The 27,431-nt window shown below is 41.2% G+C and overlaps 1 protein-coding gene across 4 annotated transcripts in view; it reads left to right on the forward strand.

Moving 5' to 3' along the window:
• The first annotated feature begins 3,258 nt into the window (after window positions 1-3,258).
• Window positions 3,259-27,431, forward strand: part of acot7 (acyl-CoA thioesterase 7) — a 242,897-nt gene continuing 218,724 nt past the window's right edge. For 3 of the 4 annotated variants that reach the window (XM_078557882.1, XM_078557883.1, XM_078557880.1), the window contains exons 1-2: window positions 3,274-3,433; window positions 12,828-12,945. Coding sequence is in view for 2 of the 4 variants with exons in the window: in XM_078557880.1 (XP_078414006.1) it covers window positions 3,417-3,433; window positions 12,828-12,945 (135 nt within the window). In the remaining 2 variants the exon portion in view is untranslated. Of the gene's footprint in view, window positions 3,434-12,827; window positions 12,946-27,431 lie in introns of all 4 variants that reach the window. The other variant, XM_078557881.1, reaches the window with a different exon arrangement.

Consider the following 27,431-nt stretch of genomic DNA (forward strand, 5'->3'; position numbering starts at 1 on the left):
GACTCCCCAAAACTTAAGAGTTGCAGCACACCTCCTCAAGCCCTGTGTGCAGTACCAGGAGTGGTCACCACCCCCGGTGGCAGTGCTGGTACTGGAGAGCTGCTGGCCTCTGATTGGCCTGAGCTCTCTAAGGTGGGACTTTCTGGCCCTAAGGGGCAGAAGTCCCACCTCCAGTCTGTTAATGGCCAATTAGCCATGAAATAACTGAGGGGCAGCCGTTCTTTCCCTGGGCAGGATCCCCCCACTGATATTTTAGAGGGGGTGGTGGGGATCATGCCATCCCATGAAATCCAGTCCATAAAATATGAAAGGTGTGACAGAGGAGGCGGAATCAGTTTATTGTCTTTGGCCTCATATAGGTTTGGGTTTTATATTTGTTTTTTAGCTTCCAACTTTTTCTCCCTGCCCTTGGGAAGATGCTGTCTCTTGCACGGTTTATTTTAATGGTTTTCAACAGCTCATCAGTGTCTTATCCAAACAGTCCCATCACTAAGCTGTTGCTGTTAGCAGGCTATTTAACTAGGGAAGAATCAGAACTGAGCCTGATCCTGTTCTCCCCAGTGCACCATGCAGATGCACTTTCCAGAAGGAGTTGCTGGATCAGGATCGGCCGTGGTATTCCTGAATAATTTTTCCTTCCCTTGCCCAAGGCAAGTGAGACCAATTGCAGCAACTCATGGGTTATGATGACTGGATCAATACTGAGTCTTCAGAAAGCACTTCATTGCTTTTTGTGGAGATTTTTATTATTTATAACAATAAAAAGCATGACCAATCATTGCCAGTAATTGGACTCAGCACATTGAATTTAAAGAAGTATCTGAATATTTGATGCCTGATCAGTTGGATAGCTGACTGGGCAGAATAAAGCAGAATCACAAGAGTCGTTTGTACAGAACTTCAGTATTGCTGATAAAAGAGACACGTCTAAGCTTTTTTGTCTTGCACTCATCAGGACAGTCACAAGAATACCAATATAAGGGGGAAAATAATTTATACTGTATGTGAAGAGAGTGCTGATTGGTTGGCAAATGGCGTTGCCATAGAGAATGCACCACTGATGGTGACTGACAGTTAACTGCCAAGCATTGTTTGCAATTTAAACCAGGCAGCTTGACCCTAATTGGTCAAGGCATTGCCCTGAAGAATCAGGGTCAAGCTGCCTGGTTTAAATTGCAAACAATGCTTAGCAGTTAACTGTCAGTCACCATCAGTGATGCATTCTCATGGCAATGCCACTTGCTAACCAATCAGCACTCTTCACATACAGTGTAAATTATTGTTTTCCCCCTTATATTGCTGTCCTTGCGAGTGTCCTGATGAGTGCAAGACGAACAGCTTAGACATGTCTCTCTTTCTCAGCAAGAGTCACAAGAGGAAAGAGGCAATGAAGGAGATGAAAGGTGCAGAAGACAAGAGAAAAAAGAAAAGTTAGAAAAAAACATTGCCTGCATAGTGGAGTTCACAGTCCAGCTTCTGTTAGATTTTACATTTGTGGGTTTATAAAGGTGCAACTTTAGTTGGAGATTTAGTCATAAAATATTGGCAAGTTCTTTAATGGCAGTCAGGGTAGAATTGTTAGTGGTCAAACCAGCAATGTTTCCAGACATTGATGGTCATGCCACTGTTAGGGTAGAAGTTAGTCTGGAATGCAACATGCATCTTAATTACTGTGGAGTCACTAGATATAGGGAATACACTATACATTGGACCCTGCATTGTGGAAGCATGCTCAACCCTGGCATAAATCTGAGCTTGTTGAGACTGGACTGGTGCCATCATACAAACGAGTTCAACCAAATGATTTCTGGGGAGGGTTGGCTAGGGACAGAAGTGTCCATATGTTGTGGCTGGAACTATGTACTGACTCTCACTTGAGCTGCCATGTAAAATGGGAGTTATATTTCTAAGTCATATACTGTATAGCGAAGGAAGTGTGGCAGGGATGAGTTCATCTTGGTAGAAACATGTAGCCGATTGCTCCTCAAGTGACCAGCGTAGGGCAGGTTGCCGAGCCATTCAACCAGCTGTCTCAGTTGGCATTTCTGAGTCCATATAGTACTTAGATAACATGCTGAATAAGAAACTGTGATATAACCGGACCACTGATGGACCTAGACTCTGTGGATGAAACTATCAGCTAGATATTAAGGTTCAGGGTTGCTCATCAGGTGATGCTGGCACTACACCTAGCAACACTTGAAAAGACTTGCGATGAGCTATCAAGTAACTGAAGATTGACAGTGTCAGTCCCAAAAATCATTCTACTTACCTTCTTTTCTCAGAAGGGGTTTAGGCCTCTGTATGCTTACAAAAAAAAACTTGCATTTAAATCACACCTTTCATGACCTCATGATGTCTCTAAGTGCTTTACAGCCATTGAAGTACTTTTTGAAAGGTAATTACTGTTGTAATGTTGCACACCAGCTCATTATCTGAACTTTATAGTCTCCTATGTTTGTTCTCCCTGTGTTGCAATCATATATCCAGCTGTCCCTCATTGACTTGAAGGAGGGGCACTTGGGTGAGGTCAAAGGGCTGCTGCCATCAGTGGAACCAATCTTCACCACGAGACTGCACTTTCGGGAGAGAAGGGGAGAAAACCAGTTGTAATCTTCCAATTTGTGCATTTTGTCTGAAGGAAACCTATTTTTGGTGGAAGATAAACTCAATTCTGAAGAAGGGTCATACGGACTCGAAATGTTAGCTCTGTTTCTCTCCCCACAGATGCTGCTAGACCTGCTGAGTTTTTCCAGCATTTTCTGTTTTTGTTTCAGATTTCCAGCATCAATATTTTGCTTTTAAGCTCACTTTTGAGTTTGGAATCAAAATATTTCAACATTTTTGTGGCTTTCATGCTTTCCTCACAATATTCTGACTCAGGACCATACATCAGACCAATTGAAACATGGGAAAAACAAGCTTAGAGGCAGGAAAGCTTGCACAATGGGCCAGGTAACAGTTCAGACACAGAGGCCTACCATTTCAGAAAAGGAGGTAGAGTGATATTTTTAATTTTTTTTTGTGAGTCGACGGAGAAATGGCCATTGTCTTTACTGATCTCTAATTTGCATGCAATTCTGTTGTCTTGACAACAAGATTGCAACAGCCTGATTCAATTGGTGTATGCTCTGTCACAGCCTGATTCATGACGTGTGTATTAAAGGAAGAACAACCACAAGCCATGTACAATTTTGCAAGTAGATTGTGGGTGGTTTCTGTGGAATTTGCAACGTCAATAATGACATCAAAAGCAGCACAAACGGAAAGCTAAACTAAAGCTTCTGACTGGAGTACTGAGGCTTACAATATTCAGCAGCTTGCCACTGTTCGAAGCACTTCATGGCAGATGCTCCCTACATTACTGTGACAAGTCTTTTAAGTTCTGTACTCACGTGTGACACCTCCGCCTTCCAATGACGATGGTAATCAGGTACAGTAAATGCTACTGAAGCTTGTATGTTCAATAGAATTTTCTGAAAGGAAAGGTGTTGGGGAAGATTTGAATCACATGACTTAAAAGTTACTGTTTTTCTTTTAAAATGAAACGTACTTTCGCCACATCCTTTTTTTCCTTACTGTTGCGCACTCTAAGTCATTCCTCTGTGAGGGGACTAATATGAAATATAGTTGATGTATTGTTCTCTTCAAATTTATGAATCACTTACCTACCCAATATCTGCAATTAAACATTTCCAAGCTGGTGATAGTAGTATTCCATGTAGATTGATAAGTTATAAGGTGTTGTATCAGTGATGATTGTGAATTGATTAGGATCATAGGAAACTGAGCTGACCCCAAACTGTGACTAAATTTACTAGTAGATGAATGATACACATTGTGGTGAGCTATCAGAGTCCATTATTGGCTGTGTTTGACTTGCATCATTTCCTGTAATGGCTGATCTTATCACACCCTGCACTGGAATCGATCCTTGAACCTCTCTTATTTTTCATCTACATTCTGCCCCATGGTGATATTCATCTGAAGACATGATATCAGGTTCTGTGGATGTTGCCCACACCCAGTTCTAGTTCACCAGCACCCCTCTCGAGTATTCCGCTGGCGCTGCACTGTCAAATTGCTTGTTTGACGTCCGATCCTGGATGAGCTACAATTCTCTCGATTAAACTTTGGAGGAATTAAAATAAATTAATTAAACAAATCCATCCAAAATGATGATGCCATTTTCTTTGGTGGCAGTATAAACTCCATTCCCTGCCACTGGTTTGGGCCCCTTCCCTGGCCACCATCTTAGACTGAATTAGATTGATGCTGAGCTGAACTTTTAAGCTAATACCCTACTGAGCCAGAGTACATTCTGTGCCCTTGTTACCCTCAGTGCTTCTTCCAAGTGAGTTTTCATGTGGAGGAGGACTGATTCATCAGCTAAGGGAAGACAGTAGGTGATAACCAGCAGGAGATTTCTTTGCCAGTGTTTGACTTGATGCCATGATAATTCATAGATTCAAAAGTCAATGTTGAGGACTCCTAGGGCCACACTAGAACCAAGGGGCACAGTTTCAAAATAAGGGGTTTTCCATTTAAGAAGGAGATGAGGAAGAATTTCTTCTCTTGGGGAATCTTTGGAATTCTCTACCTCAGAGAGCAAAGGAGGCTGGGTCTTTGAATATATTCAAGGCTGAGTTAGATTGATTTTTTATCTACAAGGGAGTCAAAGATTATGGAGATTGGCAGGAAACTGTAGTTAAGGCCACAATCAGATCAGCCATGATCTTACTGAATGACTGAACAGGCTTGAGGTGTCGAATAGCCTACTCCTCCTATTTCTTACGTTCTCTCATGACTGTGTGCTATGGTGCTGCATCACCTCTGGTGTGTCTATCCTTCTTGTGGGCCAGGACATATAGGATGGTGATGGATAGGTCTGGGAGGTTGGCTGAAAAGTATGATTTTATGAGTATGACTCAGGCTGTTGCTAGACTAGTCTGTCGGACAGGTCGCAATTCTGGTACAAGCCCCCGATGTTAGTGAGGCTGACTTTGCAGGGTTGACTTGACCGGGTGAGTCATTGTGGAGTTTGGTGCCTCGGTCAGTGTTGTATTCTTTCTGGTTTTATTCTTCCTCGGTCTGGATTCAAAATTAGTCTCCATCCCTTTAGCCATTTAGTTTCTTATTACCATTACCTAAATGAACTGATAACTTCCTTCCCTGGAACCATCTCATTTTTGGTGCCCTAGGAATCCATTTAATAGTCATTACCAGAAACCTCATTCTCTGCAAAGAAAACCAGTGCTTCAAATTTGATTGGAATGACTAATTTGCGTTCGGATATTCCTGCTCTATTTTGTCCCTCCACACTTACCTCACCCATGGATAGTCAACACTCTTTCCTCTATGACTGGCAGCTGCCTATCTCTCAGCAAGTGACCACTCTCTCAAATCCTTGCTTCAGAAACCTTACTCTCCTATGTGTTGGACTGTTTCCAATGCAGTTTCGAATTTAATGATCTTGAGTTCAAATAAGCTCAGCTGGAGACATGTCCCTTTGATGTGAGTGAATCCGTTCTTTTCTCAGGGCTTGTGGAGATACATTTTTACTTTTGATTTTTCTTTTGATTAGTTAGTTAATAATTACATAAATACCTGTAATAATTATTTTATTAATATTGATCAATTTAGGGTCCCATCTGTTCAGTCTGGTTTTAAGTAAGTATTTATCCTCCATTCTCAGTATTATTTCTTTTCAGTGTTGGACTTTGGCTACTGAAGTTTGGTTGCACAATCTTCCCCAATCAATCTGCCTAAGTTTTGCTTATGTTATTATTGAAATTCTATTCAAATTCAAAGATATACGTACCCAGCTCCTGGTCTTTAGTATCTGAGAACCTATAAATAGTGAACTTTCTGATGTTCCCCAAGGATGCTGTTAGAGAAGATGAAACTATGTTGTTTGGTTTATTTGTTGTTGCTAGTGTTTTGATTGAAGTTTAAACATGGTTGAGTGAGAGTTAATGTATTTCCATTGGATCTTTTCTGGCATTGCATTGACGTTACAACTGTACAGGGCGTTGGTGAGACTGCACCTGAGTACTGTGTACAGTTACTTAAGGAGATTTATATACTTAATATACTTGAGTTGGAAGAAGTTCAGAGAAGGTTCACTGGGCTGATTCCTGGGATGAAGGGATTGTCTAATGAGGAAAGGTTGAGCAGGTTGGGCCTATACTCATTGGAGTTTAGAAGAATAAGAGGTGATCTTATTGAAACATATAAGATTCTGAGGGAGCTTGACAGGGTAGATGCTGAGAGGATGTTTCCACTCTGTGCGGGGGAATCTAGATCTAACACAGTTTAAAAATAAGGGGTTTCCAATTTAAGATGAAGATGAGGAGGAATTTCTTCTCTCAAGAGGGTTGTTACTCTTTGGAATCCTCCCCCCTCCACCACCCGGTGAACAATGGAGGCTGGGTCATTGAATATGTTCAAGGTCGAGTTGGACAGATATTTAATTGACAAGGGATTCAAGGGTTTTGGGGGACAGGCAGGAAAGTAGTGTTAAAGGCACAGTCAGATCAGCCATGCTTTTATTGAATGGCAGAGCAGGCATGATGGGCTGAATGGCCTTCTCATTCTTCTATTTCTTATGTTCTATTTCATACTTGTCAGTGTTGTTTCTACTATTCCACTTCCATCTCTCTTTATTTGTTTACGTCCTGCTCTCTAATTTTGCTTTGCTTCTCTGTCGTCTTTTGCTGCTCTTGTCTTTTTCTGCTTTTTCAGGTGGGAGGCAGTGGGTGGCATGTAGCGTGTAAAAGGAGTCACCAAGGGCAAGAGTTTCCATTTTCGAATGGCGTTTGGAGAAATTTGTGGGTCTCGATCGCTGTGCTCCAATCACTTGAGCTACTGGTGTGATTGACTCCCGCTCACTGAGGCCAGTTTATGCTCAGCGTAGTATCAGTTTCAACATTGTTATAAAAATAAATCAAAGTTTTGAACTTCTGGAATGACATCTAACTTTTTGCCTAGGTCCAGTTGAGTCAAATGATCAATCTGCTGATATCCTACACCACCCCCCACCCTCTGCCAACCCCAACCCAAAGCATAATTGAAGAGTTGCTTCTTAAAACAATTGGTTGTCATGATCTGCAACGTACTCCCTGAAAGGGTGGTGGAAACAGATTCAATAAGATCTACTTTCAAAAGGGAAAAGAATATACACTTGATAATGAAAACTTTGCAGCAATGAGGAGCACAAGGGAGTGGGACTAATTGGAAAACTCTTACAAAGAGCCTGCACAGGCATGATAGACTGGATAGCTTCTTTCTGTTCTTTGCTGCAGCATGCCTTTCTTTACTTCATTGATCAATATTTAGGTTTGTGAAGATGCCACGCTTAGTCTGGTCATCCCAGTCTCACATCCTCCACTTCAGATTGGATTATATAATAGTGAAATTTGTCTGTTGTAGAGTTGTTTCAAATGGGTGTAGCCACTTGGCATCTGTTTTAACAAAAGATAGGACAGTTTTAAAACAACATTTAAAAAGTAGGTCAACAACAAAAACAGAATTACCTGGAAAAACTCAGCAGGTCTAGCAGCATCGGCGGAGAAGAAAAAAGTTGACATTTCAAGTCCTCATGACCCTTCAACAGAACTCGAACTTCTATTGAGGACTCGAAACGTCAGCATCGGCGGAGAAGAAAAAAGTTGACGTTTCGAGTCCTCAATAGAAGTTCGAGTTCTGTTGAAGGGTCATGAGGACATGAAATGTCAACTTTTTTCTTCTCCGCCGATGCTGCTAGACCTGCTGAGTTTTTCCAGGTAATTCTGTTTTTGTTTTGGATTTCCAGCATCCGCAGTTTTTTGTTTTTATATTTAAAAAGTAGGTGGTGGCTGTTTTTATTTTGGCTTTTTTTTTTGTGAAAAAAACAATGGAAAGCATTTGTTCATGTTGTAGGCAGCAGCAATTGGAGATATCCCAAATGAACTCTGACCATTAATGTTTTGGGATAAGAATGGGAACTTGAGGCCATACCTAACCATTGCCAGTATTCTAATCTCTGTTGGTTCAACATTTTAAAGCCTAGAGTGTACTGTCAGCAAAGTAAAGAGCAACTGAGTCTTCTAAGTAACCCGCAAGATTATTGCAAAGTAAAAGATCTGAAGGTACTATTTGTTAATGTTGGAATTGTGCTACAATAGAGTACATGCTTCAAATTGGTAACCAAGAGTGGCTGTCCCCAAATGGGGAAGTATTAGAGTTTCATTATAAGAGTATAAAGAATTGTTCTCACTAGGTGTTGGGGGGAATTGGAAGAGTCTGTGGGCAGAATCATCCCAGCTTTGCACTAAATGCGGTAGTGGGCGGGTAAAACGACGTTTTAATTTGCCCATCAATGGGTGCACATTGTCTGCTGCTACGCCTAGTTTCCCTGTTAGCAGTGATTACTAGCATGAATTTGGAGAAAGGCTAATGGGTCTAAATGCCACTATGGGAAAAAATGCTTGAAAGAAATGTCCACTTATTGCAGTAAATTAAGGTAAATTTAAAATGAATGGCAGCTAAAGAAAATATCTACCTAGTTAATTTATAATGATACTTTCATTACTACCCCATTAATCTGGCCAATATTTGTAAATCTTTACCTCTATTTTAATCAGTTCGATCAGTGTTGTTAAAGTTGGATTCTCTCTAACTGGCAGATCTTGCCATGTTTTACTGGTACCATGGTGGGAAACTTGTGGCATCTTCATGATGCAAGTTGATGACTTCCTATGGGGTGGCACTAGTAAATTTTAAAACAAAGTTATTGACAGAATTAAAACAGACTTAATGGGTGTGAGTCAGGCTAATGCGGCATTTAAATATATTGGATTAGAAATAAAACAGTATGGGTCTGCGGTTACTTGACATCAGCAATTGTATTTAAGAAGTGTTAGTCCTATCGCAGTCAGTTGGGCTAGGTCCTCACAAAAAGATGCAGGCGCTTTCAAAGAGGAGACAGAGCAGCTGCAAAGTCTGATTGGACAATTAACCTGGCTGGGCACACAGACAAAGCCAGATGCAAGATTTGATGTTCTTGAACTGAGGACTATAATGAAACATCTCAAGGTCCAGGACATCTTACAGTGAACAAAACATTAAAAAATTTAAAGATGGAGAAATGTGTGCTGAAGTTTCCACCTTTTTGGGTGACCTTAAGAATACATATTCGATTGTCTTCAATGGCACCTCTCACACAAGCCTTGTTGATGGGTTTTCAAGTGCAACAGGTTTATATTATTCCTTGTGAGTGAAAATAGAAAGTATTCTCCCTTGGCTTATGAAGCCAAGAAAATAAGATGGATAGTAAAGAGCACCCTGGCTGCAGAGACTCCCGCACCAGTATAGGCGGTTGACATGCTATTCTTTTTATCTAAAATGTTAGGGGAAATACTACATGGGAGAAATGATGAAGGAAATGTCCCAAAAGAGTATCCTTTGGGATAACATACACTCCACAAAGAGTGCGAGTGAAAAAAGATTATGAATTGATATTGCAAGTCTAAAACAAATGGCGGAGGAAAAAGAGATCTCTAAGCTCCAATGGGTTGATACAAGCCATCAGTTGTCAGATTGTTTAACCAAAAGGGACGCTTGTAATGAAAAATTATTGTGGGTATTAGAAGAGGGACAACTCAGGATGTGAGTTTTCAAAATGTGTGACTTATTTCTCTGTCTTCAGTTTTTTTTGTCTGAAAAGAAAATGCACTTGTTATAAAAGGAAGGTAATCTTTTAATGTTGCAATTGTGATGCAATAGAGTATGTGCTTTAAGTTGGTAATTGAGAGCAACTATCCCAAATTGGGGAAGTATTAGGGCTTCATTACAAGAGTATAAAAAGGTGTTCACACTGGATGTTGGGGGGAATTGGAAGAGTCTCTGTCTTTACTCTGCAGCTTGGAACTAAACCTGTCTTAAGGTATAGGCTGGCTTCACACTCATTCTTTCCTCAACCTACGATTATTAGAATGAACACTATTTTAAAGAAGAGCAGGGGGAGCTTATTCCCAATGTCCTGACCAATATTTGTCCCTTAATCAACATCAATAAAATGGATTATCCAATCATTTATCACATTGCTGTTTGTGGGAGCTTGCTGTGTGAAAATCGTCTGTTGTGTTTTCTACATTGCAGTAGTGACTGCACTTCAAAAATACTTAATTGGTTGGTAAAGTGCTTTGGGATGACCTGAGGACATGAAATGTAATTTTGTTTTCCTTTCACAAGGATTTTGAAGAAACAGATTTCTTTCGGAGTGAGAGGTATAAGTTTGCCACAGGAAGTGGCTTTGCACTTCTGGTGTATTTGATCACTGATGGTAGAAGCACAGAAAAGATCAAATGATTTCAGTTGAAATGCTGCTTTGTAAATTCCTTGTTTTCTGATTTAATTTTTTCTCAGGTCTACATCTCAGTTGACCTTTTTCTTGACTCCCACTTTCAGCAATGCTGCAAACCACTGAAGGTTCCAAATGTCATTGCTGTAGATGGGTTGTAATGGAATGGTTGGGTAACAGACAAGGGGCTGAGAAATTAAGTTGTCGTCTTCTTTTTCTTCTTGTGTGCTTTGCCGAAAGTCAGGTTCAACCCACAGCACCATGATCTCCACCATGGGTTGGGCAAGGAGGCAAGCCCCAAATCTACCCCAGCTGTAACCGGGATTGAACCCTGTGCTGTTGGCACCAATCTGATCCATGCTAGCCATCCAGCCAACTGAGCCAAACAGCTCCCCAAGGAGTCCAAGTTGCTGTGGCAACATGCATTTTTACATTCATGTTGTATCTTGGAGCTATGGATAGTGATGTTGGAGGCTCCAATTTCTTTCCATCATGTGGCTGACCAGGAATCTCTCCCATTCATATCGCCTGCCATTTCCATATGTTGGAAGGGTTTATAAGTTTATACGCAACCTGTTTGGTCGCATTATGAACGCGAGTCCTGGAGTGGGACTCGAACCTGGAAACTCTAGCTCAGAGACAGGGATGCTACTCACTGTACCACAAGACCTTCTCAAATCAGGCCTATCAAAAGGATTGCACACAATGCAGCCAATGGGCTATGTGTAGCCCCTTCCCCCTGCTTACAGCTCTCAGCAGTCTTTCTGGTTCTCTCTCTCTGGGCGTCCATCCATGACCTGACCAGCTGTGGGATATTGGTCAAATTTAGATGCACTGCTGTTCCTCTGCTTTTCTGGCTTTCCAACCTCCATGTAACAAGTGAAATAACCCATTTAAAATATGACTACTTAATAGAATCATTGATCCTATTTTGTTTTCTCTCATAATGAAGGAAGAAATTGCAGGACTGCGGCGAAAGAGCAAGGGAGTGGAATTAATTGGGTAGATTTTCCAAAGAGCCGGCATGATGGGCCAAATGGCAATGTAGAAATTAAAAGCTCTCTGTGTGGGGAATTACACATGCAGTCTCATGTCTGTGGTGTAGAATGTTACAACATCCCCGAGCATGACTCTTGAATAAAAAGCCAACTGGAATTATGAACATGCATACGGGCATACAAATTAGGAGTAGGCCATACAGCCCCCTGAGCCTGCTCCGCCATTTAAATGGGTGATCTGATTTTGGCCTCAACTCCCACGTTCTGCCTATCTCTGATATCCTTTGACTCCCTTGTCCATCGAGGCTCTATCTACCTCTGCCTTAAAAATATTCAATGACTCTGCCCCCACTGCTGCCTGGGAAAGAGTTCCAAAGATTCACGAACCTCTGAGAGAAAAAATTCTTCTCATATCTGCCTTAAATGGGAGACACCTTATTTTTAAACTGTGTCCCCTAGTTCTGGTCTCCCCAATAAGGGGAAACACCCTTTCAGCTTCCACCCTGTCAAGTCCCCTCAGGGTCTTAAATGTATCTATAAGATCACCTCTCATTCTCCTAAATTCCAATGGATACAGGCCCAGCCTGCCCAACCTATATAACCTCCCGATCTCAGTTATCAGTCGAGTGAACCTTCTCCGAACTGCTTCTAATGCATTTATGTCTTTTAAGGTAAGGAGACCAAAACCATACACAGTACTCCAGATGTAGTCTCACCAACACCCTGTACAACTGTGGCAAAACATCCCTACTTTTATATTCCATTTATCTTGCAATAAATGACAACATTCCATTTGCCTTCCTAATCACTTGCTGCACCTGTACTTTGTGATTCATGTACCAGGACACCACGATCCCTCTGTACCACTGAGTTCTACAATCTCTTGCCAGTTAAATAATATGCAGCATTTTTATTCTTCCTGCCAAAGTGGACAAGTTCACATTTTCCCACGTTTTACTCCATCTGCCAAATTTTTGCCTGCTCACTTAACCTATCTCTCCCTTTGCAGACTCCTTATATCCTCTTCACAACTTACTTTCCTGCCTATCTTTGTGTCATCACATTTAGCAATTGGGGGCCTGAGTAATTTTGCACCAGAAAATGAGAGACTTACCTGATCGGCATAAAAACAGAAAATGCTGGAAAAACTCAGCAGGTCTGACAACTCTGTTTCTCTCTCTACAGATGCTAACGTTTCGAGTCTGTATGACTGTTCTTCAGAGCTAAAGAGAAGTACAAATGTGATGAAATTTATTGGTCTCCCTAGTGTAGCAAAGATTACACCACGAGCAGTGACTGCAATCTACTGGGTTAGAAGTAATACATGTTAATTATGGCCTCACATTTGATGCATGTTTGGGGCCCTGGCCTACATTATATTTCCAGCATATTTTGTTAATGTTTAAATTTTTTATAAGTTCTGACTATTCTTTAGCTGTTCATGTCTCGAGAGGTTTGACACTTCAATTTTTTTTTAACAATCGCAGGATCATGCGACCTGATGATGCCAACGTCGCAGGCAATGTCCATGGAGGGACAATATTGAAAATGATAGAAGAGGCTGGAGTCATCATTAGTACCAGGCACTGCAACAGGCAGAATGAGGTGAGTCTTGATAAATCTTAGTTTATAAATTACCAGGGCATCCAGAGCTTTGTTGGCGCTGATTTGTCTTGGCAAATGCAGACAAGCTGGTGCTGACCCCTTGAATGCTGACTATCAGTGTACAATGCTTACAGATGGCATGTATGTGGGGAAAATGGAGCGATAAGAGATCCCATAAATTAGGTGAGAATGCCTGGGTTGAAATAACTGCCTTTCTGCTAAATGCAGTACTTCCAGATAGTCATTCCCGTCGAGTACAAGAGCTTAGGTTTATAGAAAAGGATGCAAAACGAGGGGTATTGTATAGTCATGCAGATTGCATTGAGATTTTATTTTATTTTATTTCTGTGCTGAGAACCACAGTTTTCAACAGCTCCTAGCTTTGACCTTGCACCAGGAGGCAAGGCGGTCAGATAATTTTAAAATGAAGTTTTGTTATAAGCAGCAGCTGCAGCATGGTAAAGTGATTTGCTCTCCTTCCATTGTTAGTGTTCCTATCAAATGGATAGATTGAGGTAATGAGGGGTATTGTAAGGAAGAATTTGTATTTACATTGTACCCTTATCGTATCTCTCAGAAAGATGTCAACACATTTAATTTGCATAGGAAGTGTTGATTCATAAGCAAACAGGAGCCATTTAGTGTATAGCATTGTGTTAAAAATTGAAATGAGATGAATGACTGGCTGATCTATTTGTCGTGGTGCTGGTTTAGTGATAAGTTTTTGTCAGGGCAGTTGGAGAACTCTTTGCTCTTCTTCAAACAATGGGATCTTTAAAATTCACCCGACTGCCAGAACAAGCACTCAAGTTCTCGATTTAATGTCAAAACAGAAACAGAAATACCTGGAAAAACTCAGCAGGTCTGGCAGCATCGGCGGAGAATGTCTTGTGTAAGAACAGCATCGGTCTTTGAGTACTGCACAGATGATGTGTCAGCATAGATACTGCGTTCCAGTCCTCCATGTGGGTTTTGAACCCAGTCTTCTCTATCAGAGACATGAGTGTCACTAACTGAACCAAGCTGCTGCAGTGGACCTACTAACACTTCTGAAAAAAAAACAGAAAATGCTGGAAAAACTCATCAGGTCTAAAAGCATCTGTAGAGAGAGAAACAGAGTTGACATTTCGAACCTATATGACCCTTCTTCAGTGCTTTTATCTTTTTGCTTTTATCTACCAACGCTCCTCCTGGTTTTGAAAGTTTTAAAATGCCTTGGAAGGAAAGTAAGCCAGCAAGTGTGACCAAAGTCTGTGTCACCGATGATTTCCTTTTCATCCCCTTTTTTCTACATTCATTTTTATTTTTAATCCACTTATTTTTATTTTTAAAAATTCATTTTATCCATGGTTTTATCTGTTTTGCTAACCTTTTTTTTCCCACCACCGCCCCCTCCCTCCACCCCATCCCCAAAATTGTTCTTTCACACAATACGCTTATTCTGCTATTATCACATTCTGCTTTCTTACCTTTACACCACTATCAGCACCTTTTCTTTTGCCCTTATCAGTACCATTAACACTCCCTTTGTCCTTTAGTTGATGACAACCCTGTCAATCTCTCCTTTGTCCCCACCTATCGCTGGCCTTAGACCATAAGACATAGGAGCAGAAATTAGGCCATTCGGCCCATCGAGTCTGCTCCGCCATTCAATCATGGCTGATAAGTTTCTCAACCTCATTCTCCCACCTTCTCCCCATAACCTTTGATCCCCTTACCAATCAAGAACCTATCTATCTCGGTCTTAAATACACTCAATGACCTGGCGTCCACAGCCTTCTGTGGCAATGAATTCCATAGATTCACCACTCTCTGGCTAAAGAAGTTTCTCCTCATCTCTGATCTAAAAGGTCTTCCCTTTACTCTGAGGCTGTGCCCTCGGGTCCTAGTCTCTCCTACTAATGAAAACATCTTCCCATGTCCACTCTATCCAGGCCTTTCAGTATTCTGTAAGTTTCAATCAGATCCCCCCATATCCTTCTAAACTCCATCGAGTATAGACCCAGAGTCCTTAAACGTTCCTCATATGTTAAGCCTTTCATTCCTGGGATCGTTCTCGTGAACCTCCTTTGGACCCTCTCCAGGGCCAGAACATCCTTCCTGAGATACGGGGCCCAAAATTGCTCACAATATTCTAAATGTGCTCTGACCAGAGCCTTATAAAGCTTCAGCAGCACATCCCTGCTTTTATATTCTAGTCCTCTCGAAATAAATGCCAACATTGCATTTGCCTTCCTAACTACCGACTCAACCTGCAAGTTAACCTTAAGAGAATCCTGGACTAGGACTCCCAAGTCCCTTTGCACTCCAGATTTCTGAATTCTCTCCCCATTTAGAAAATAGTCTATGCCTCTATTCTTCCTACCAAAGTGAATGACCTCACATTTGCCCACGTATTCCATCTGCCACTTCTTTGCCCATTCTCTTAACTTGTCCAAATCCTTCTGCAGCCTCCCTGCCTCCTCAATACTACCTGTCCCTCCACCTATCTTTGTATCATTTGCAAACTTAGCCAGGATGCCCTCAGTTCCTTCATCTAGATCATTAATGTATACAGTGAAAAGTTGTGGTCCCAACACTGACCTCTGCGGAACTCCACTAGTCACCGGCCGCCATCCTGAGAAGGACTCCCTTATCCCCACTCTCTGCCTCCTGCCAGACAGCCAATCTTCTATCCATGCTAGTACCTTGCCTGTAACACCATGGGCTCTTATCTTACTGAGCAGCCTCCTGTGCGGCACCTTGTCAAAGGCCTTCTGGTAGTCCAAGTAGATAACGTCCATTGGCTCTCCTTTGTCTAACCTACTCGTTACCTCCTCAAAGAATTCTAACAGATTTGTCAGGCATGACCTCCCCTTGATGAAACCATGCTGACTTTTCCTTATTTTGCCATGCACTTCCAAGTATTCTGAAATCTCATCCTTAATAATGGACTCTAAAATCTTACCAATGACCGAGGTCAGGCTAATCGGCCTGTAATTTCCCGTCTTTTGCCTCACTCCCTTCTTAAACAGGGGGGTTCCCTTCTATCCAGCTTCACCTGCTCCATCCCCCTTAAACAGTATGAATTTCATCACATTTCCACTTGTCTTCAGCTCTGAAGAAGGGTCATACAGACACGAAATGTTAACTCTGTTTCTCTCTCCACAGATGCTGCTAGAGCTGCTGAGTTTTTCCAGCATTTTCTGGTTTTGTCACTGATAATCTACTTGTGAGGCAGAGGCACAGAAGATGGGTGGGAATCAGTTCTAGTCTGTCTGGTTGCTGAGGAGGAATTCTAATAAAAAGGAAAAGGGGAGAAAAGGAATAACTTCAATTAGTAAATAAGTATCATTGGAAACCACAGTTAGACTAATCCAGCATGATCCTGTCAGCTCTTCAGGACATTGCTCTGTAAATTCAGAATCAGTGCCTTATCTTGTGTACAAAGTACAGGTGGTTTCTTTCCATTCTCCTGGTCCCATGTTAAACCCCTCTAGGTCTGGTCAGTAAATGCCAACCTTGCCAGCAATGCCTATAATCTGAAAATTAATTTGGGGAAAAAAAATTAAAGTAGCCACCGAAATATGTAGAGTGAAGAACATCTCTGAGTTTGTTGCTGCTGTTTAATTGTAGGCTGAATTCCATTTTCAATTCAGTGCTCATTATATTTCAGTGCACTGGTCACAATCGTGGCATTCTATTGATGCTGAATGAATATGCATTAGCTAATTTTCAATGTGTAAGCATGCCAGTACACTGAAGTTAGGCTACAGAATGGAGTAGGAAGTTAACTCTAATGATTCAGGAGGTTTAAAGGTGAAATTTCAGACAAACAAAACAGAGACTAAATTGTACAAAAACCATTGGGAGTCTTTGGCTCACTGCAGTCATGGAATTCACTCTCTCGTTTGCTCACTCAGTCTCTCTTGCTCTCCTTAAATATATTTTTTTCTATCTATAAAATGGCAAGCCAATGTTAGTAAGTGACAGCGTGAGACCCTGCTGCATTGCTTTGGTGTTGGCATTGTGAGGGTGCAGGAAAAACAATGCATTGATTCAGCCCCAACCCTGTAATGCTGTTGCAGGATCAGAGGGGGCAGACTGATACGTGTACAGCTTGCTTGTTACCAAGTAACTTACACTCTCAGATTGTGGTGCTGTTGTGTAGTAATAGTGATATCTTAAAAAATAAAAATCATCCTCCTTTTCTGAAATGAATTTCCATGAGCCTATAAATACTGATATGACTTAGATTGACACCTGAAATTGGGACATTAAATACATCAGGGCAACTGTTTTGTGTAATAAAATGGTGCTAATACGTGAGTATCTTTCACCAAAGCCTCTTGTGTTATTGTATAAACACATTATTCTATGGGAACATATGTATAAACATATTAATAAAAACAAAAAACTACTGCGGATGCTGGAAATCCAAAACAAAAACAGAATTACCTGGAAAAACTCAGCAGGTCTGGCAGCATTGGCGGAGAAGAAAAGAGTTGACGTTTCGAGTCCTCATGACCCTTCAACAGAACTCACATATAAACATATTATTCATTAACACATGTTATTCTATTCTATCAACATCCCGGGGATTACCACTGACCAGAAACTGAACTGGACCAGCCATATAAATATTGTGGCCAAAAGAGGAGGTCAGAAGCTAAGAATTCTCCGGAGAGTAACTCACCTCCTGATTCCCCAAAGCCTGTCCACCATCTACAAGTCACAAGTTAGGAGTGTGATGGAATACTCCCCACTTGCTTGGATGAGTACAGCTCCAACAACACTTAAGAAACTCAACACCATCCAGGACAAAACAGCCCACTTCATTAGCACCCCGCCCACCACCTTAAACATTCACTCCCTCCACCACCAATGCATTGTGGTAGCAGTGTATACCAACTACAAGGTGCACTGCGGCAACTCACCAAGGCTCCTTTGACAGCACCTTCCAAACCCACAACCTCTACCGCCTAGAAGGACAAGGTCAGCAAATGCATGGGAACATCACAACCACCTGCAAGTTCCCCTCCAAGCCATACACCATCCTGACTTGGAAATATATCGCCATTCCTTCACTGTCGCTGGGTCAAAATCCTGGAACTCCCTCCCTAACAGCACTGTGGGTGTACCTACACCACCTGGACCGCTGCGGTTCAAAAAGACAGCTTACCACCACCTTCTTAGGGGCAACTAGGGATGAGCAATAATCGCTGGCCTAGCCAGCGACGTCCATACCCTGTGAATGAATAAAAAAAGCCTATATTAATGTAGCATATTCCACATTTACATAACCTATGAATGTTTTGGATAATTACAACAGTTCCATAAAGAACAATGGTCAGGCTGAAAATAGGAAAAGAACAAGTTTGGTTGTTTTCATTGCCATCATTGAAACCACGTGCAAGAGCAGAGAGGAAGGTAAAAAGAGTTAAATTCTCGTTATGTGGTTTGTACAAAAGCAGATTTTTATCAAGGTTAAAGAGTACAGTGATTGATTTATTATGGGGAAAGGGACTAGGTTGTAGTTGATGTGAATGGTGCATTGGATCCTATTACCTCTGGGTTTGGGTCTCCGATTGAGTGATGTAAGTCTTCTGCTATTGGATGTAATGACCCTACGAGAAATGGGCAGTTTCAAACTAATTCTCAGTGCATATGGAGGCCTATAGCACAATCTGAAATTGTTTACTAATTGATACTAAAATTGGATATCTCACTCAGAGCAGTTGCAGGAATGGTTGATGTGACAAAAAAGATATGTCAAAGTGGCAGAACATAGATGTTCACTTTTGGAATTAAAGCAGGATCGGGCAATAATTTGGACAGGAGGGCCTTTTAACGGGTTTTGGTGAACTGTCAAGGGCCACACACAAATGAAATATGAGGAATTTCTTCTCTCAGAGGGTAGACAGTCTGTGGATTTCTTTACTGCAGAGTGCTGTAGAGGCTGGGTCGTTAAGTATATTCAAGGCTGAGGTAGACAGTAAAGGAATCAAGGGGTATGGGGGAAAAGGCAGGAAAGCAGAGTTGAGGATTATCAGATCAGCCATGATCTCATTGAATGGCGGAGCAGACTCGATGGGCCAAATGGCCTACTTCTGCTCCTATGTCTTATGAGCTTATGTTAACAGCTACCACTAAATATTATGACAAGTATTGTACAAAGAACCCTTTGTGTCATTGCAGCACTCAATAAAAATCACACTTATTAACATGCTAATGAATATGATGCAGACTTACTCAAAACTTGTCTTAGCAATTGATATTATGCCATAAAACTGTAAAACACATTACAAAATTTTACATTTGGTGAGTTAAAAAAAAACCTTAAAGTGGTTCAGAAGATATTTTAACAGCTAAAGATAAGAAACAATTCCTATATTAACAATCAAAAATCAACATAGAATATTTTAATTTTATTTCAAAGAATATTTTTTATAGAAATGATGACATAACAGTCAAAGTATAGCCTTACACTTTTACATTGAAAGTTGGGTTAAAGAAAAAAGACTCAATGAATATGAAGAATGAAGCGTCAGATGTGTATTAATCAGAAAATTGAAGTCAGACACCTGTAGACTAAAGGGTTAAGATCAGGAGCACCTGATACTGATGTAACTATGATGCAGTGTCTTATGATTAAGTGACCGAGATCTGGAGGGAAGCACTAGTACAACCTTGTGTAGAGTTACTGAGATGTACATAGAACTGTAAATAAATAAGAATGGTTTTAACAGTCTATTGTAGCATTCTTAGCATAACAGGCAATCCCTAAAGAAACCCCATCTAGACCCCAAACCCAAGATAAAACATGGTGACAGCAGACAGAGTGTAAAGACCCAGAAAAAGTCCAAGAGAAGACTGCACACCTGAAAGACCTATAAACACTTGGAAAAAGGACAAGAAGAGAAAAGATTGAAGACTGACCTGAGAATGGAGCATTGTGAGTGCTGCAGATGCGAGCAGACACACAGACCCGGAGTCCAGACAGCAGTGAGTACAGATCACAATCTACAAGCCATACTACTGAAGCAGAAAAAGATCCAGAGCTTAGGACAAGCATGTCCTAATATACATTGCCACCCCTAGAACCTTTCTGAAGTGCTAAAGGCTCACAATAGGCTCAACACTGGGACAATTGGAAGAAAAGATTCTCCAGATACAGGACAGCTTCAGGTTTGCATAAAAAGGATCAGGTCAGTTCTTTATACAGTAGGGGCTATTGCAGACTACGAACTAGGAGTTGATGAGGCATCAAGCTCACGTGATGAAGTCCTCCAGGCATTTGACATGAACTTCAGTGTTCAGAAAAATTTGATCATCGAACGAGCAAAATTTAATAAGAGGAAACAAAAAACTGGGTGAATGCATGGATTCATTTATAAGTGACCTGTACCGAATCATGGCGAATTGTGACTATGGGATCCTCAGAGATTAATTAACATTGATCATATAGTACTTGGGGTCTTAGGTGAAACCCTGTCAGATCTCTTGCAAATGAGGGAAGATTTCACTCTCTCAAAGGCAGTGCAAATAGCTTGACGGATCCAGCTTAGGAAGCAAAACAGAGCAGTTGCACATGGGGAAAGTGACGTCCCTTGGGGGAAAAAAAACGAGTGAAGCCATTCGCTATGTCGGACAAAAAAAAGCTCAGTGAAGCAAAAGCATGCAAAATCAGGAAAAAATGCACCAGCCGCCATCTTGAGATGCTGTCGGCATGGCGTGAAAACCCTGCACAAGCGGGAAGAATGCCCAGCAGGGGGAGCAGAGTAGCACAACCGTGGAAAGTTAGGACACTTTAAAATGCCTGCCGATCTAAAATCCAAGTAGCTCACAGGAAGAAAGAGAAAATAACAAGAAAGAATCATATTCCAGAAGTGGAAGAGCTATAGGAAAAACAAATAACCTTCCTAGGAAAAGTTAGCAAAATAGAAAGTAATTACTGGAGCATGAAATTGGAAATTGCTGGTCATCCCCACAGAATTCAAGCTAGTTACTGGTGCAGATGTTTTGGTATTACCCGTTGAAATAAAGTGACACAGAACTATCACGCTACAGCTGCCCTCCATCCAGTTGCAAGGTCCAGGAAGAACTACACGGAAAGTAATAGGCCAACACTTGGCGAGATTAAGATACAAGGATAAAGAAATTATTGAACCCCTGTATGTTCTGCAGAACCAGGAGTCATCATTACTGAGCAGGAAAGCATGCTTGCAGTTGAGGCTGAGTTACAAGGTTGATGAAATTGCTGATCACTTCAGTAATGTATTCAGAAATGATTTTTCATCTCTATTTTCAGGTTTGGGAAAGCTGAAGACAGTATACCATGTAACTCTAAAGGTGGATGCTAAGCCTATATAAGACCATAAGACATAGGAGCAGAAATTAGGCCATTTGGCCCATCGCGTCTGCTCTGCCATTCAATCATGGCTGATAAGTTTCTCAACCCCATTCTCCCGCCTTCTCCCCGTAACCTTTGATCCCCTTACCAATCAAGAACTATCTATCTCGGTCTTAAATACACTCAATGACCTGGCCTCCACAGCCTTCTGTGGCAATGAATTCCATGGATTCACCACTCTCTGGCTAAAGAAGTTTCTCCTCATCTCTGTTCTAAAAGGACTTCCCTTTACTCTGAGGCTGTGCCCTCGGGTCCTAGTCTCTCCTACTAATGGAAACATCTTCCCCACGTCCACTCTATCCAGGCGTTTCAGTAAATATCTCTTCACAGCAAGGAAGGTCCCTCACCCACCCTTAGACAAAGTCGATTAAGATTGAACATGTTACAACAAGGGATCATCTCTCCAGTAATCATACCAACAAAGTGGTGTTCTGGAATGGTCACAGTACCAAAGCATAATGGTTCAGTTAGAATCCGCGTGGACTTGACTCAATTAAACAAGTCAGTAGGTCGCAAGATCCACCCCATGGCATCCGTGGATGAAAGCCTCACAAGAAAGCACCCTCTCCACAACATTGGACGTGAACAACAGCTTTTGGCAGTCGCCTTTGGACAAAGAATCCTGATTGTTAACTACTTTTATCACCTACTTTTATCGGTCATTATTGTTTTAACAGGTTACCATTCGGAATTGCTTCTGCACCTGAGATATTCCAAAGGACAATGGGCAGAATTTTCTGCGTGTTGGGCGGGCCCGACCCAATCTCTGGCGGACGGGGAGCTGATCCCCGCCGGAGAAGCGGGACCTGCCGCCATTTTACGTGGGCTGGTCAATTAAGGCCTGCCCAGCGTGACGTCCAGTGGGAAGCGTTATGCATGCATGAGACAATGTTGGGACATGTTCATAATTTACATTAAAAGTTTATTAACCTTTTTTAAACCCTACATGAAACCTCATCCCGCTGGTGGATGAGGTTTCATGATTTTTCTTTTGCCCGCTGGGACTCCTGGCCTGCCCGCCAACCTTAAGGTTGGACGGGCAGGTCCTTTAATTGTATAATTGATCCTGTCAATGGCCTCAATTGACCACTGACAGGTTGGCGGGCCCACAGCTGATTTTGCTGTGGGCCCGCCTTCCTGAAAATTTAAATGGGGCAGGATGACATTGGGGGTTCCCTCCAACGTCATCCCGCATCATTTTACACATCGGCGAGCCGGCCCCGCCCCCTGCTCGCCAGCAGCAAAATTCTGCCCAATGTTTCAGACCCTGGAAGGCATGGAAGGTGTAATATGCCACATGGATGACATTCTTTTACACAGTTCATTGAGAGAAGAACATGACCAGTGAGTGAGAGCAGTCCTCAAAGTTCTACAAAAAGCATGTTTGACATTAAGCGAAAAATGTGAATTTGCAATGCCTATGATAAAAGTCTTAGGGCACATTGTGCAAGCTTCGGGAATTACTACCAACCTGCAGAAATCCAGAGTCATTAGAGAGAATTCCCACAGGCTAGAAACATCACAGAATTACAAAGATTCCTTGGGATGGTCAACCAAGTAGGCCAGTTCCAACCAAACTTGGCAGAAATGAACAAGCTATTGAGATCAGGTCAACAGTGGCGCTGGAATGTGGACCAACAAAATGTTTTCAACAAGATCAAAATTTCACCAGAAATTCTAGCACACTATGATCCAGAGTTGCCAACAATTGTAGCAGCAGATGCATCTTCCACAGACCTGAGCGCAGTGCTGTTTTGAGTTCAAAAAGACTGACAAAGAAGACTGGTTTATTATACCTCAAGGTCTCTCATGAACACAGAAGAGGTATGCAACCACTGAAAAAGAAGCATTATCAGCCACTTTATTATCCATAACTTTGCGCAGAATATGGTTTCACGCATGTGACTGGTTTGCCATGATATCCTCAGTTGAATGGAGAAGCAGAAAGGGGAGTTCGAACAATCAAGGAAATGATGAAAAAGAACAAAAATATTAACTTCCCTTCTTAACTACAGAACCACACTGCTATTAAACGGGTTCTCACCATCAGAACTATAGGTGGGGAAAACTGCTGTGAATGCAATCTTCAGCTCTACAACAAACCCCACAACCTAATATTGTCTCAGATCGTGAGCAAGTTAGGAAGTGTGGTGAGCAACAAAGAGACAGTCAAGTTTGTAATTTCAACTTCAGGCACTGAGCAAGAGACTTAATGTGCTACGGTCCAGGGACAGAGTGTGGACACGAGATCAACAGAAAGAAGGCATTGTAATAGAAGGAGCTTCACAACAAGATCTTATAGAATTGAGACAGAGCAGGGAAATATCAGAAAGAACCAAAGACCTTTGAGATCATTGGGAAGGAAACCAATGGAAGCTTGGACATACTATTTTTAGATCCAGATGGAGACAAGGAACCAGAAACAAGTAGAAACTCTACAATCACCAAATGGAATGATGAGAGAGTGCAGTTCGTCCTCAATCTCGATACTAAATTGGGACCAGTTCAGGGAGATTGGTCAAGGCACAACAGAGACTAACCCTGTGAAGTTCGAGACTGTGGTGGGGAGGTGAGATATAGTAATATGTATATAGTTGTGATAAAGACTCGAGGTACAGGGTTAAAATCAGGAGGACCTGATACTGATGTAACTATGATGTAATGTTACATGTTTAAGTGACCGAGACCTGGAGGGAAGCAGTAGTACAACCACGTGTCGAGTACTAAGACGTACATAGATCTGTAAATAAAAAAGAATGCTTTTTTAACAAAAAATAGTGTCTGGTAGGATTCTTGGGGTAACAGGCAAAGCCTAAAGAAACCTCTAGACTCTGAGCTCAAGATGAAATAGCACCATCTCTGTTAATGCAATGCAGAACACTGCTGCAAGGTGGTCATCGCTAATTGAAGATCTGTGTCTTTATTTATTGAATTTCATCACAGAAAATGTCTGCTTGTATATGTATGCTGATCCAGCCAGCGTCAGCATCTTCTAAGCATGAACCTTGATCTTTAGAAAGCTCTACTCATTGAGAGAGCCATAAAACCCAGGAAGCAGCTCTGCAAGCAAGATAAGCTCGAGTTTGAAGTCATGTGGAACATTGCCAACCTCAAGTATAAACGATGAGGATATCAAAGACAGGTCAATTTCTAACATTCTAAAATCCTCAAAACGGCAAGAAAATTCAGTGTGTAATACGAGTACAGATGATGTGTATTTTTTCAGCTTTTGATTGCAAGCAGCAATCTGTTACAAAGTGGGAAAATGGCTGAACTGCTTGTTTTCTAAAGGAGTAACTTTGTGATAAATGACTTGGCACTGAAATGCAAATCATGAGCAAAAAGTCCCTTCCCTTGCAGTCATAAATTCATTTTGTTTATGTGGTCCATCTTATCAAACAACAAATGCAAGATTGAAGAGCCAAACTGCATCATTCTACTGTAACAAAAAATCCAAATCTTTTTCTTTCAGTTTCTAACATAAGCCGGTCTCGGCTCTCAGTTCCCACATTGTTTTCAAAGCTTTACCCAAACTAAACCATCTTACATTGGTATGATACAGAATATCCATGAGCTCCTTAGGCAGAGTTCTAAATTGCCTGTGGTTTAATCTTTTTTCTTGAATTTCGTAACTGTGCCCATGGCGTTGCTTAATTTTAGAACACTTTTACAGAGGAACACTTGAACATTGGAATGTAGAAAAATAATTTTCTGTTTCTGATTTGTTTCTTTGATTTGGTGGTGTTGTCCTTTCAGTAATCCAACATATTGTCAGATTTGGGCTTCCATCAGTGGTCACATTTGCCAGTCTTTTCCCCTCCTAATTTTGACATGCACTGAATAATGGTCTCCAATAAATCTTTTCCTGATGCTGTATCTTTCATTGGCTGCATTGATGCCAATTCTTCTGAGTTCAAAATTTTCAGTGATGTCTCGAATGAAACTCAACCACTGGCCTGTTTCTTTGAAATTACAACAAATCATGCACAATAGGAAAAATTGTTCACCTTACTTCCCAGCTGCATTTCAGGTTCTCTGAGATATTCTTGACATGTCTTACAATAGTTTGCCTCGTCAAGCAAATGTTTACCTGCCTGGGCACAAAATCATGGTATTCACTGTCTACTTTTTTCTTCTTTGATAACCTCAACCTCGTTCCTGAATTTGGGTTATGGTTTTGAGCGTGCTTTTCTAGTCAGACATGGTAACACTGTAAAGTGGTCACATCAATACTAGGGAACCCCAGCGAAGCCCAAATTGCACATAAATACTGTACCCAGAGAGATGCTTCTTCAATTCAATTCAGATGTGAAGTGGTTAACTCTGTTCCGCTCTCCACAGGTGCTGCCAGATCTACTGACTATTTCCAGCATTTTCTGTTTTTATTTCAGATTACGAGCAGCTGCTTTTGTATAAAATTGAACAAATTGGAAAAACGCTCTGAACTTATTCCCTCTGAATGAAACTCTGAGGTTTTGATGGCACACAATCAATAGTTTTGATTTATGTAGTGTTTTTGTTAGTAAGAGCTGAGCCTATATGATATATTCACGGTCTACATAATGGGTCATTGTTCAGTTTGATATGTGGACAAGTATTTTATTCTCTTTCTGGAGCAAAAGCTCTTTGGCTATGTTATAGCTCTTCCAGCAGGAGAGCTTTCAACGTTCTGTTGAAGAGTCATGCGGACTCGAAACGTTAACTGTGCTCCTCTCCACAGATGCTGCCAGACCTGCTGAGTTTTTCCAGGTATTTTTGTTTTTGTTTTGGATTTCCAGCATCCGCAGTTTTTTGCTTTTAGCTTTCAACCTTCTGGCGCACTGCTCTAAGTTAAGAGCTGTCCCTAAATGCATTCGGCATCTTAGGTCTTTTAAACTAGTTAGGGCCAAAACTAAAAATTGAGAATTGTTTCTGTCCCTTCCAGCAAATCTTACTGACCCTGCGATTACGGATGGCTGTTGACGTTATTATTTCATTTAACTTCAAAATAAAAAGTCTCAGTACTTCCAAAGCGATGGAAACACAGAATAAATAAAAACAGAAAACGTTGGAAACTCTCAGCAGGTCGGGCAGAATCTTTGGCGAGAGAAACAGAGTTAACACTTCAGATTAATGATCTTTCGTCAGAACTTGAAGAAATCAGAGACATAGCAGTATAAAAGCACCGGATGTTTAACTAATTACAATTAATTGCAGCGTTTTTTTTCTCCTAACTGTATAGAGTTCTTAGTTACATCTTGTTTATTGAACAGTGAAATAATGCAAGTAAAATCCTGCCTAAGAGGCATTTTTATAGTACTGTACTTGTCTTACAAACTTTTAAAGCACTTCACATACTTTGAACTACTGTGACGTGCAGTGACTGTTGCTCCATAAGTGCACACACAGCCATTTTTGTGCAACAAGATGTATGACCTGTTAATTTGCAATAATTTGAGGGAGGAATATTTGTCAGGAGACAAGGAGAAGCCTCAATGTCTTCTACTCATGGGAGATTTAACAGCCACATGATACTGAAAGACACAGCTATGGCATTTGGTTTAGCTCAACACCTGAAAGATGGTACCTTGAACCATGCCGAGCTCCTTCAGTGCCACACTGGAGTGCCTGCCTAGATCAAGCCCTGGAGTTGGGTTTAAACCCTCATTTATTCAGCTTGGAAATGAGAGTTATATTAACTGAGCTGAAATGACCTTGCTAAATACTTTCACTATTTCACTGCTGAAAAAAGAGGAATTTTGTATGGACAGTTAACTGTTTTAGCAAGTACTTTAATCTTTAGACAGGTGAGTAGTTAATACACTCATTGTTTGTCTGTATAGACTTTCATTTTAATGAGCAGTGCTGCAGTTAAGTAAAAGTTCCATTAATTGCATGGAAATACTACTTTATTCCGCAGTGCAATGGTTAAGGTACTGGTTACAGCCATTGTTGTATGAATTTTGTGCAGTTCTTGTTTGTTAAAGCACCACTGATGGTATGTGTTCTGCAAGCCTTATTGACTTGATATTCTATGATCAGTCAAGGAAAGTTAGAATTCAAAAGAAATAGAGGTGAAATTCCAGGTAAAACATTATAACTATTAAAATATTGT

The sequence above is a fragment of the Cetorhinus maximus genome, chromosome 15 (assembly GCF_964194155.1).
Source record: "Cetorhinus maximus chromosome 15, sCetMax3.hap1.1, whole genome shotgun sequence".
In the NCBI taxonomy this organism is placed as follows: domain Eukaryota; kingdom Metazoa; phylum Chordata; class Chondrichthyes; order Lamniformes; family Cetorhinidae; genus Cetorhinus; species Cetorhinus maximus.